We start from the raw sequence: 12,833 nt of genomic DNA on the forward strand, positions 1-12,833 counted from the left end.
ACTGTTTTTCACTGAGTATGGTGACAAAATTGTTTACCTTTAAAGCTTCCACTTGCTGACAGATCATTTGAAGTATAGATCTGTGATCTTCCGCCCACTGAGGAGGAGTTTTAGGAGAAAACTAAAAAAAAAAAAAGCAGCTAATTGAATCTCGTGGGTTTTTTTATTCAAACATAACAATTCCCTGAAATAACAGCTGGGACATATACCTTGTAGCTCTTAGTTGGTGAAAGAGAGAACTTAGTTGGTGACGGAGTGGAATGTTTCATCTCTGAATTTACAGCTCGTGACAGACCATTTCTGAAGGCAGGACTCCCCTCTTCACCATTCTCGCCAAGTTCCTGGATCACTGTATCTAGCATTTCCCTCACAGTTTCAATAGACACCGGCAGCTGGAAAGTTATTTGAAACATGAGTCATGATTGCAATTCTCCCTCAGAGCAAGACACATTCCATTCAGAATTCTGGCTGAACAAGTCAGAAGGCCTTCATTACACAAATACTGATTTTCAGCAAAGATCTAAATCTGTTAAGATTAATCTAAGAAATCAATTCACACAAACAATAATTCCATTTTTTCAAAGTATCGACCTCTATAAAAAGACAGTGGCAAAATCTATATGTTTACATTAAAACTTTCCTCCACAGAGTAGTCAGAATATTGCATGACCTGGAAGGTCACAGAAGCTACCCAGAGTTTATCAACCCACTGGTGTCAAGCAGGTTATTGGTCTTGAGCCAACAAAGAAGTTTGACTTGCCTTAATTCAAAGCCTGGTCTAAAAAAGCTCACATCAATACAAACAGTTTCATTTTGTAACAGTAACCAAAGACTTCTTGAAACAAGTTTTTTAAAGCAAGAGTGACTTACTTTCTCAGTTACTGACATATCTGAGGAGCTTTCCTCAATGATCTTCATTAGATAATGCTTGCTTTTAAGAAGATAGGTTTTGCGTTCTTCTTGTTCTTCTGGCAGCATGGTATCGTTTTCAACCTCTTCGGCCTTTCTTTGGAAGATCTAAAGAACAAGATGCAGATTAACTAGGATGTCAGAAGGCAACTGCATAAAGCAAAGCATTCCACAGTAATGCAATTTATAAACTTACCATGGCAAGATTCCAGTATGAAACCACATTCTTAATAGCTTCAAATGCTAATAAAGCATCATCAGTTTTGCCATCAACTGCATCCAACATTGCAAATGCTATACGTGCATCTTCTTCATATGCTGCAACCTGAAAGACCTAAGAAGAAAGTGAAAGACAACTCATACCTAGCAATAGAACGACACACCCATTATTATTTTTCTTCCTGTAATACAGGGAAAATACTTTTCAAAGAAAGTTGATACTAAGGATGTTCAGTGCCTTCCAGTCATATACATAGTTTAAAAGGAGAGATTTTTTTCCCCTTTTATCAGACACTGATACTATCAAATCTCATAATTAAGTTTTATAGTAACTACAACACGAGTTGTACTATGCAGAGAAAAATCCCATAGCAAGTGTCTGACATCTCTTACTTCAACCTTGGCTCAATCAATCTACCTGAATGTCTACGCTATGGAAGTGTTTAAAGAGAGGATCAGTAGGTTCAGGAATACTCCTCTTCTTTTTAATGATTTCCAGCATAGGCAGAACTTTCTTCCAGTAGTAGACACTTCGTCCAATGTATTCCTTCTGGTCATAGAAGGAGTTAAGGCTAATGCCCTGGTGAAGAAAAGGGAATAGAAGCACGTATTATTCCAACAAACTCAAGTCAAAATGCTATTTATGCATATCCTTCTCCTGTTTTCTTGAAAAGTTACAGGAGTGCTTCTCTGACACTTGAGATAAACCTCAGGGGGGTTATCTCAACAGCTATGTAAAGTAACATACACGTAGAAAACAACACTACAGTTTAAGACAGAGTACTTTATAGGGCGACTAGAACAACCAGTTTGCCTGACAAAATAAACAACAGTTTTCAACAACACATTTTCATCTGATCCTCCCACCCTCCACCCCCCAGTCTGTTTATAGTTTGCAAAATGAGGGAGAAAAACACCCCGGCTTCTACATATTCAAAAATAATCTCAGCTTACTGTTTTTTGCAGGCTTTTTGCCCAGTGTATAATTAAGGCAGGTTGAAGGCCATGCTTCCCCAGTGTTCGCAGAGTACCTATTCCATGCTGTACAATAAGCCTCAGTTTTGCTGCTGTTCCTGGTCTAAATATCAGAAGAAACATTCCTTGATTAGTATTCTCTACTTTTTACCTGTTCACATTTCATTTGCTTGATGAATATAGCCTGCAGTTTTAGTCCTAACCTGCCTCTGGTTTAGAAATGCATTGTTAGAAATGAAAACTCCATTTTTAGAAATCTTTCAAGTGTATCAAGTCCCTACCACAACAAAGCTTCAATGTCCAAAATATGTCAAAGAAGAAATTTAATTTTATAAGAATCTATTGGGACCAATCCAAGCTGCTGTACAGAAGCTGCCTAAAGGCTCAGTCAAACATTTCCAAACTGAAAAAGCCTTACGTTGTTTTTCTCTGAATAAGTGTACGAACGGCATCCCACCAGGATCTTTGCTTTTCAGTATAGAGCTGTTTGCACACTGGCAATGGTAAGAATTGAGGCTGATGTGCACCGTAGTGAGAATTAAACTTCTCTTGCAACTGTAAGTTGCTAGTGAATACCACCCCAAGTAGAAATACCTGTTTTTGTAAAAATAAATAAATACAAAAAAGGTATTAAATACAAAAAAAACTTTAAGTTGTATAGTACATTTAAGAACTTGGGAAGTTTACTTACTTCAAGGTCCAATAGGCAAATGGATTCAGGAGCATCTGTCTCAAGTCTCGATGTTTCTTGTGGCAAGTGAAAAAGCTGTTTTAACCATTTGCGCATTGGAGGTAAGACTGACATAGAGGTCCACTGCAAGCCAAGCCACACAAGGTGCTGAAGACTACCATTGTGCATTCGAACAGCACCTATGCAAAAACAAAGTTGGATGCAGATGTCAACTTCCTACAAGTCAGCAAGACTTATCTGATCAAAGCTCAGGTTTCACATTTCACTGTCAGAGCAGCCAAAGATACTTTGCAGACCAATGACCATCAAGATTGCAGCTGTCACTTATGAAAGATTACAAACTTCAAATTAGTCAAACATGTCAAGTGCACAGTTCATCTGAGTGCTCAAGCCATCAACCCCTTCAGCTTCTGAAAGGGAGACTCTCAGATTTCCTTTCATTTCCATCCTCACCATATTCAGTCCAATAGGCAACTATTTTTAGCAAACTAATTTAACTTCTCCAAAATCTTTACAGAATTATTCAAGAAGCACTTCTCTACTTTGCAACAAAGTCTAAGTCTTGCCTAGGACATAAGGGCAACTTTGGGCAGCTATTCCATGTATTCGTCTTTTGCTGCAATATGAAGTATTCGTAGAAGAGCTTCTGGTACAGAAAGTTGCGTTGAGTTTCAGAAAGTAACACCTCTTACCAATGTCATATTTATTAAGTTCCAATTGAACTGGTGCTTGCGTACTGACATTTCCAATATCATCTGTGCCAATAAAAGATCTCTCTCTAGAAGCTCCACTCTCAAACAGGCTATCAAACAATGTAAATGAACCACTCTTGTTTGCAAAAGATTCCACAATCTCTTTAAAGAAGTCTTGCTTGCCATGGCTTAAGTTCAGCAGCATATGACCTAGAAAACAAAAATATCACTTCACATGAATAAAGCAGTGAACATAAGGAAAGTATTATTTTATACACTGAATTGTCCTTGCTATCAAAGGCTGGGTGGGAATCAGGATTTCCCTCATGAAACCTACAGATTGTTTAGTTATGTTCTCCCTGTAATAAGGTCAGTGTTTCAGCACATAGGCTTTCCAAGCTTTTGGTGACTACAATGCCAAGGCATTTGTAAATCCAGGTCTTCAGGAAAACAAAGCCATCTTCTTGTTATTACTATTCTAGGAGCATTGCAACTTTCCTTAAAATAAGTAGCTGTAATACAAGTAGAAATCTCTTTATCAAAATCCATTCTGACACAAGTGAACCTGATGTCTTGTGGGTTGGTTTGTTTTCATCTAGGCCCAGCAAGAGTTTAGAGACTGAAAAACTGTCTATACTTAGCAGTAAAAAGAGCAAAGCTCATGAACAAGTAAGAGGATGGAAGGACAGGGAAACAGTAATATTTTCTTATCCTCTTGGGGCTAACAGCACTTGCAAAATAGTATCAGCAGGTAGAAGCCATTTCCAGTAGATTAAGAGACCATAAAAGTTAAATTCTGTCTTAGTGTGCTAGAGAGGCAATAAAGGAGAAAAAAAACCCCCCACACTTGAAAAAAGAGAACACACTGTACTGGCATGCTAAAGAGGAAAAAAAAACAACCCACACTTTAGGTGTCACGATCAAACTACTGGTTTGTTTCACATATGTAGTCAAAATCTAGAAAGTTTTATTGCATATTGAAGTGTTAACATCACATTTTAAGATAACGAATGTGTTAACAAACCACTTAGCTCTAGTAACTATTAACTAATGAATAGTTACTATTAGTTACTAGTTACAACACTAAAATGGAACTATGTAGCTATTTTTATTAATTACCAGACTGGCTTTTCCGATCACAGGCCAACATTTCTAGCACATCTTGTCCAATTTGATCCCCCTTTATTAGTTTTGACTTTGGTTTAGGAACCTGGTGAAGTAAGGAGAGAATTGTTACAGCTTTTTCACAATACAAGTGCATCATTTAAATTAGTCTCAAGAATTAGAAAACAAGCTTTTTAGCATTAGAAACCTACAGGAAAAAAAAATACGTAATTCATTTTGAAGGTACTATGTCACATATCCCAAGGGGGCGGGGAAGGGGAAGCCACCCAAAACCCTGAGGTGGACAGTTATAGCTATTGCAAGTAGCATTAAGTGCGCATAAGAGCAAGTAACACCTGGAATGAAAGCAGTGGCATAAAAAAGAATCAATTTTATTTCATAAGGCAAAGAAATAGGCTTGATTTTTTTCGTTCTACTGTCTACACAAGTATATGGGCACTATTCAGTTCATCACCTTCCCTCCCTATAACAATAAGCCTAATAGGTAACATATGTGCTCAGTTGTATTACAGAAAAGGCAATATACTGTAGGAAATAAAACTCACTAGCCCTTAAGAATCAGGATACTCTGGCAAGGGAAACAGCTGAAGATGTACTTTTACCCTATTCACGTCATTTGAAATGTTTTAAAGAATTGTGCAAGAATAGGGTTTGGTGAATGAGGACAACGTCTTTCTTTACGCACACAAACACTAGTTCATCTCAGGAATGCAGGAGTTCAACATGTGTACAGCAAGAACATTTCAAGAACTGCATCAACTAGAGGCATAAACTGAAAAATTACTTACCTGGAAACTTATCAGATAACACAATGCTGCTAGTTCACACACAACTCTCCACTGTGCCTCATTGTGCTGGGCCATTTTCAGTAGCAAAGTTCCAGCATGCATGTATAGCTGTCCTTTCATTTCCACAAAGGTACGAGACAACTCATCAGCCCCATTCACGTATGGTTTCACTGACTGAAGCACACGATCAAAACTGAAATGTGGAAAAGACTCATTCTAAACAAAGTCCTGGTAAAGCTACAGCAGATGGTTTTGGTTGATGCTACTTAACTGTGAATCAAGTAGCTTAATGAGTCAATGGTTAGTACTGTCTCTGTTGCTTAAACCCGAGTTGCACTAGAAAGTACAATAACGGCCTCAAACTCCCAAAGCTCGCAACTTAGTTTAGGGCTACAAAGATGATTAGGGGATTAGAACATCTCTCATATGAGGAAAGGCTGAGGCACTTGGGTCTCTTTAGTCTACAGAAAAGAAGATTGAGGGGGGGATCTTATTAATGCTTACGAATACTTAAAGGGACAGGGCCAGGGGGATGGGAACAGTCTTTTCTCAGTGGTGCCCAGTGATAGGACTTGAACATAGGAAGTTCCATCTTAACACGAGGAGGAACTTCTTTACTTTGAGGGTAGTGGAGCACTGGCACAGGCTGCCCAGAGAGGTCGTGGAGTCTCCCACTCTGGAGACATTCAAAACCCGCCTGGATGCTGTCCTGTGCAACCTGTTGTAGGTGACCCTGCTCTGGCAGGGGCTTGGACTAGATGATCTCCAGAGGTCCCTTCCAACCCTGACCATTCTGTGAAGTAAAATATATTAAATATTACCTAGATATTTACAGTCTTTTTCAGCACATCTTTGCACAGCTACTTTCAAAACTATTCTCCCAAACCTTGTTCACTATCGCAGATTTAGAGACATACAGGAGGCACTAGTCACTCTGCTCTTCTTTTTCCTTCTTTTACCAGAAAGGCCCAAAATACACTTAGACAGGCTCTTCAAAAGCAGAAGATACTGTAAAAATCTGAGTAGCTGTAGGCTAGTACACAACCCCACTCAGGAGAGGCTTTCCAGAAAACAGTTAAAACTCTCTTTCAATTACCTGACAAAACTATAATGGCTGTTAGCATTGCCATGATCTGGAAGCGCTTCAGATGTAATCACCTTGAAAGGCTCTAATGCAACAGCAGCAAACCCAAGATGTTTTTGGTCAATGTTAGAGGAGAAAAAGAAACAAAACATACTTGGGCATTAAGTACTCCTCATCCATTGCCTGTATTGCTTCAAATAATCATCCAATATTAACAGACCAAAGAATATTGTTTTACAAAAGACAATATAACAGCCATTGCATAATTGAGAAACAAAGGTAGATCAGTAAAAGCCACTAAGAAAGGGAAGACAACAGAAAGGAAGGAACACAGATCTTAACCAATACAATGACAACAAACATTATTCTGTACTACTCTAGGTATGCCACAGGTGGTATGCCTTGAAGTCGGCTGGCTTAGCTGACCCTGTAACACCACCAGTTTTCCCCGAAGGAGTGTTCTTACTGCAAGTGTCTTCCTCCCTCCCAGCTATACTATACACCTCAAGTTCCTAATTATTCCAGTATGCATTGTGTTAATTTAGATACAATTTAATTTTAGCTCACTATTCAAACAAGGCTTGCATCTCTGTCAAAGGATAGCTCGAGTTTCAAACCCAGTAAGAACCATTCTTAGTGGCTAGTACAGAGAATCTCCCCTCCCATCCATAAACAAGTTAAGCAGTGAAATCAAAGCTTGGTAGGTGTTCTGTGGCCCAGAAGACAAAAGATGAAAAAAACCAAACCAACCAAACAAATAAAACCCACAAAAAACCCCCACCCAATTCTTAGAGAATGGTTGGGTTTTTTTGTTTTGTTTTTTGTTTGTTTGTTTTGTGGGTTTTTTTTACTACAGGAAAGTAACACAATACCTTTCAAGTGTCTCTCTGCATTCCTGAACATCTCTAGAAGAAAGTGTCATTTTGACAAAGCTGGAGTAGGCCAGCAGATGATCTTTCTTGATAGCTCTCCAGTTATTTTTATCAGATTCCAAGTCTTGTAAAGATTCCAGATATTCCTAAAGAAGAAAGTTCATCACAGGATAAGGAACAGTCATCCTTCCATGAAAGCAAGGGCAGTACTTCTCCAAAACATATTAGTAGCGTTTACTGCATAATCCAGTTTCACAGGTGAGACCTCAATATATTCTTCAGCAGCAAAGTTCCAGGGAACTATTTGCCTGAGCAATTTTACCCCCAATGGAACTGCTGTATCTAACTCAGCTTTTGAAGTCAGAAACTCAATAGCTCTATAAGGTTTAATTTTAGGGAGAAAATTCCAATTAAAAAACCCAAGTATTATTTTGTAATTCCACTGGTTTCAGTAGACTTGCATCTGAAGGAGTTAAATAACTTGAGAAATAGCTGCCAGAGTAATGACACTAAGAGAAGTAGACCAGTTAAAAAGATATGGAAGACTATCACAGGATCAAAATATGATTAAACACCTCAAATGTCTCTACAACACAGGAACACCATTCCAAGCTTGACTGCAAAGGTATCTTCTTCTGTGCCTCCTGACAATGGAGTACAGCATCTCTTAATCTATTATTTGAACGGTAGAGCGCAACTAGTCTGATATTTATGTAGACATCATCCGGTCTTGCATAAAGTTCTGCTTGAATCAAGTCAAAAAGCTGATTCCATCCATCTTCACCTTTGCAATCCAACAACTGCTCCTGTTAAACATGAAGGCAACGTGTTAACATGTCATTTCCCACGTGTCTTTTCAGCAACTACAGTACCAGACAGTTTTCTTTCCTGCATTACGTAGACTACATGACTCAAACTACACTATTCTTAATAGGTTTCAGGTATTACATAAAGCCATAGATCACCTTGCTTAAAAAAACAGGCATCTTAAGACTTTAAGGTCATGGCTGCTTACTTACACAAAATTAATATACCTGTGCAAAAGTGAGATTGCGTGACTGAAAGCATTTACACAGTATTTGGAAATTACAGCATTTCTCACATTCTGCAGAGTTGATCATAATACAGATTTAAAAAGCAAAAAAGCAGCATAGAGCAAGAAAGCCTGGGCTCACGGGCCTGCTACCTTCCTGTCAGTCACACAATAGATAGATCAAGTAGTGCCTATGTTAACTTCTTGGATGTGATAACTAACATGGTTTCTCAGCATTTTTGAAGAGGATTAACCTTGAAACATTAAAGAGGGTATGAAAGCCTATAACTGCAGCTTTTTTGAAAGCTAGACAAAAATGTCAGACTGCAAGGAAAGTAACATCTAATAGAATTAATATTAAAGATTCTAAAATAATTTAGCCAGGAGGAGTTTTGCGTGAGGTGACATGCAAAAAGCACTCCAGTCAGACGCTGGAAGTTTTTTTAAGCTACAGAACGGAGATAATTTAGAATTTACCTTCAACCTGTAAACAGCAGGACTCCCAGGGAAGAGCTTAGCAGCTCTCTCAACCCAGTATTTTGCTCTTCCATCAGTAATATTGTTATTGCATAGTAATTCTGCAATCTTCAATACAAGATCTTTCTGTGTTGGGTTCAAATCCACAGAACGCTAGTTTTCCCCATGCACACACACAGGAGGACAAAAAAAAAAATCAACAACTTAATCTTATGATCCATATAGAATAGGAGTTATCCCCCCACAAACAGATCCAGCAATTCAAATTACTTAGTTTTATCAATACAGAATATACTAAGAAAAGCCTTTCTAAATGCCACCACTAGTTTACAGCACCCAGATACAACTGCTGGAATTTAGAAGAACGCATGAAAAATAATGCAAGAGACAGCTCCTCTGCATCTACTGCTAGCTACTGCTATACACAGGTTGTAGCACTATAAGGACCTCTAGTCTAGCCAGATGTGGGCGCTTTTAATAAAAAAATAGTTAAGACACACAGTTTAAGAAGTGCATTAGCAGTTCATGGAGTTGTGTTGGCAACCAGACTTCTGTGCACATCATCTCCCTCCTCCAAACCAGAACAAAGACATTCCAATTGGGAATTTGACATTTATATGCTTGCCTAATCAAAATTAGATTTGCCCCTCCCTTCTGCGCCTGACCCTCCAAAACCAACCAAACAAAAAAACCACTAGGCCTACAGTCTTCTAGTAGCAACTAGATTCCTGTTGTCATCACAGTCCACATGAAGGAATTCTACAACAGTCACAAATCCTTAGTAAATCCAAAGGGGGAAGAATTTAACAGCAGGTAGCACAAAGATCAAGTCCACAACAAAAACCAAAGAATCAACTTAAAAATATACAATTGAAGCAAGTGGTATCAAGTAAAGAAACTCCTCTGCAGCGCTTCATATGCTTTCCATTGTCAAATGTGTATAAATAACACAGTTTTTCCAGGAACACATTTTCTTCTACGGGTTTGAGAACGTCCAGCACAGGAGGATTTTAAAAGTCCATTTACAAAGGAATAAAGCAGGACATTAGGGGTCAGTGTAGTACTTACCTTGTAACACCCAAAAGCTTTTTCTATGTTATCCTCAGCTTCGTAAATTTGTCCAAGAAATCTGTGTGCTTTGGGATCTCTCTCTTGCACGTTGAGGTATGTAGATATATACCTATAGAGGGGGAAAAAAGTAAGTTACATGACCAGTATTTTTCAATCATACTCCCTCCGCTCCAGGCTATAATGATAACTTAATCTGCCATACAGGAAGTATAGACATATCTTGTTCCAGGTACCTTGTCTGGACCTTAAAGTAAGAAGCAACATTGTTTTATATGTACAGATGCTATTTACTTGCCAGCAAATATTTGTTTGTTAAAAAAGCAGTAGTTCCCAGAAATGGTAAGAACTACATAATACAATGAGAAAAAACAGCCATTTCAACAGACATTTTTTTCAGTACCATATAACTAATCTTCTTTTAAGTTGTTGTTTTATAAAGATTTAAATGGCACTCAATACCCATATTGCTACCTGAAAACAGCACGGTATTGATCTCTGTTTCTCTGGTCTACTTCATATTCATTTAACTTTTCTCTTACACTTTGGAGAACAGAAAAACAAACATACATCAACACGTGTTACCTTTTAGCAAGTTCATACTCTTTTATTTCAAAATACAGCTTAGCAAAGAGGAATCCTTTCATCGATTTCTGAAGGAGAAAAAACATGACATATACTTTAGAGATACAGTACTTTTAAAATAATTAAGTAGGGTGACCCTTCTTTTCAGCAATGCATAATACTTTTAAATGACTGAATTTGACAACCAGTTATCAGCTCAAACCCACTCCTCATATTTAAAGCTTTGTTTTTGAAAGATGTCGTATTAAAAATGAAAAGAATTAGAGTTTTTGCTATAGTTGGCAAAGGCTACTAGGCAAAACAGAGGTTATAAGTGAAGCACACAACCAGCCCTTATACATCTGCCATTTCATAAACACTTCTGATTAAAAAGAGTGGAAGAATGGGGTCAGCTACATATAATCCCTTTTGATGCAATGTAGCAAAGAAAAAAAATTCCTAGAAACAAATAGAGATCTGACATTTAGCCCTGCTATAGTATACTGTCATCAGACACTATTGTTTAAATATACTTGAGGAAAAAGCAGTTTCTGCCTAAGTCATTCGCAGTTTGGGTAACAAACGTATTTATGCAATAGTTTACTTATGATGTTGTCAGCCTAAAATAACTTGAACATACACACTTCAGAAGCAAAAGGTGAAACATCTCCAAAAGTATTTTTTAGAAGGATAGAACAAGGAAGCAACAAAGGCAAAACAAAAAGAAACACACAGAGAGCAGGCAGAGGGCAAGATGGCAGAAACACAGACAGGAGGAAAAGAGTCAAGGGAATAAGCTAAAAAAAAAACCAAACCAAGCCACAAGCAACAACTCAAAGTAGAAGTGAACCAGACAGAAATTGAAAGCTTGAGCTCCCAATATCACTTTAAAAGCAGATTTTGATTGTGAACCAAAAAATACTGGAACTAGTTACATCTGTGATTCCAAACAAGCATGCACATTTTGAATACATGTGAATTATTAGTCTCTCTCCCTCTCCCAAACATGCTTTTCATGCAAAACTTTAAAAAGTGTTTTAGAATGAAACCAGGCCTCCTAAGATACTTCAAGTTTTAAGTCTGTGTTTTTGAAGTACATTATAAAGAGGAAACACCAAAATATGTCACAGTGGAGTCACACTGGCATATCCTTTTAAACATGGATGAAAAGAAACCTCAAAATAAACACTTTGCATCCTTATAAGCACCCGCCCTAAAAATCAACACAAGAAAACTAGTAACTATTTCCACCATTGACTGTGCTATACAATTAGTTGTAAGCACTACTTAAAAAAAAAGCAACAACAAACAAAACAAAACAAATTATGCACCAGTTGGTGGCCTTAAGCACAACAGAAGGAGAGGATTTTTTTTCTTTTTGCTGAGTTTAATAGGAATATCAAAACAATTAAAAAGCACCTCTGATTCTGGCAGGGATGTACTTGATGTTGTCTGGTCTAAAGAGCACCCAAGTCAATTGAAGTCACAGGACAATTTTGTTGCTATTGGAAAAGGTACAAACTATGACAACGTACACAGGCCCTGCATAAAGACCCTACTGCATAATGGTGAATGTGGATGCATTCATGCTACACAACACACTGCTGAATGTTCTACCTCCGCAATAAAATCAATTCAGAGCAGCAGAACAGGATCTTTCAGGATTAAATAGCTCCTATGAATTGCAACAGACTGCTCACTGTGACCTGTATATATCCATTATATCTGGAAAACGGTAACCAATCATGCAGAGTTCCTCATCTTTCTGTTCAGTTAAAAAAAATACAGTAAGAAAATTATTTTCTCCCAGTTCTCTCTCTAATACTGGTATTTTGCAAAGCAGTCACACAGACCAGAATATTAATCACATGGCAAATAAAAGAAAACTGAAAGTGTCTCACATGTTCCCTATTTCAGTTCTTAATATTTCTAAAAAGGAGAAACTCAGGAAACTTCGAAACTACACTCTCGCAAGACAGAAGAATTCTGTACTTTGTTTGTGGGCTCTTCAAAGCTAGACTAGGGTTTACCAGGTGTAAATGGTAGGTGCACAGCGCTAGTAAACCACTGCACCTGGTCAGGTAGAGCACCTCCAGTAAGTGAAACCTCAACGCCCTTCCTCACAGCAGCTTCCCCTACCTCACTCGACTCACAGACACCCTGAGTAAATAAGTACCCAAGAAATACTCCCAGAGACGCTGTAACCCCCTTTTCCTTTCACTGCCAGGAATGAGGAAAGGCAGAGCGGACCCAGCCCTGGCACCGCAACGCCCGACAAGGGCGCGGGGCGCCGCAGCACAGGCAGAAAACAACAGCCCTCCTCCCCGCTCCGGCAA

At 38.3% G+C, this 12,833-nt stretch overlaps 1 protein-coding gene across 1 annotated transcript in view; it reads right to left on the bottom strand.

The window, feature by feature from the left end:
* The window catches only part of LOC104284741 (E3 SUMO-protein ligase RanBP2-like), a 35,187-nt gene that overhangs the window by 20,615 nt on the left and 1,739 nt on the right, over positions 1-12,833 (bottom strand). Inside the window, exons 2-17 of the mRNA XM_009883108.1 lie at positions 10,519-10,586; positions 9,934-10,045; positions 8,866-9,018; positions 7,931-8,161; positions 7,356-7,501; positions 5,400-5,592; positions 4,606-4,696; positions 3,487-3,696; positions 2,795-2,973; positions 2,522-2,697; positions 2,083-2,206; positions 1,547-1,708; positions 1,106-1,243; positions 871-1,017; positions 210-392; positions 38-121 (exon numbers count right to left, since the gene is read on the bottom strand). Of these exons, the coding sequence (XP_009881410.1) occupies positions 38-121; positions 210-392; positions 871-1,017; positions 1,106-1,243; positions 1,547-1,708; positions 2,083-2,206; positions 2,522-2,697; positions 2,795-2,973; positions 3,487-3,696; positions 4,606-4,696; positions 5,400-5,592; positions 7,356-7,501; positions 7,931-8,161; positions 8,866-9,018; positions 9,934-10,045; positions 10,519-10,586 (2,397 nt within the window). The remainder of the gene's footprint in view (positions 1-37; positions 122-209; positions 393-870; positions 1,018-1,105; positions 1,244-1,546; positions 1,709-2,082; positions 2,207-2,521; positions 2,698-2,794; positions 2,974-3,486; positions 3,697-4,605; positions 4,697-5,399; positions 5,593-7,355; positions 7,502-7,930; positions 8,162-8,865; positions 9,019-9,933; positions 10,046-10,518; positions 10,587-12,833) is intronic.

The sequence above is a fragment of the Charadrius vociferus genome, unplaced genomic scaffold (assembly GCF_000708025.1).
Source record: "Charadrius vociferus isolate BGI_N301 unplaced genomic scaffold, ASM70802v2 scaffold92, whole genome shotgun sequence".
NCBI classification, from domain to species: domain Eukaryota; kingdom Metazoa; phylum Chordata; class Aves; order Charadriiformes; family Charadriidae; genus Charadrius; species Charadrius vociferus.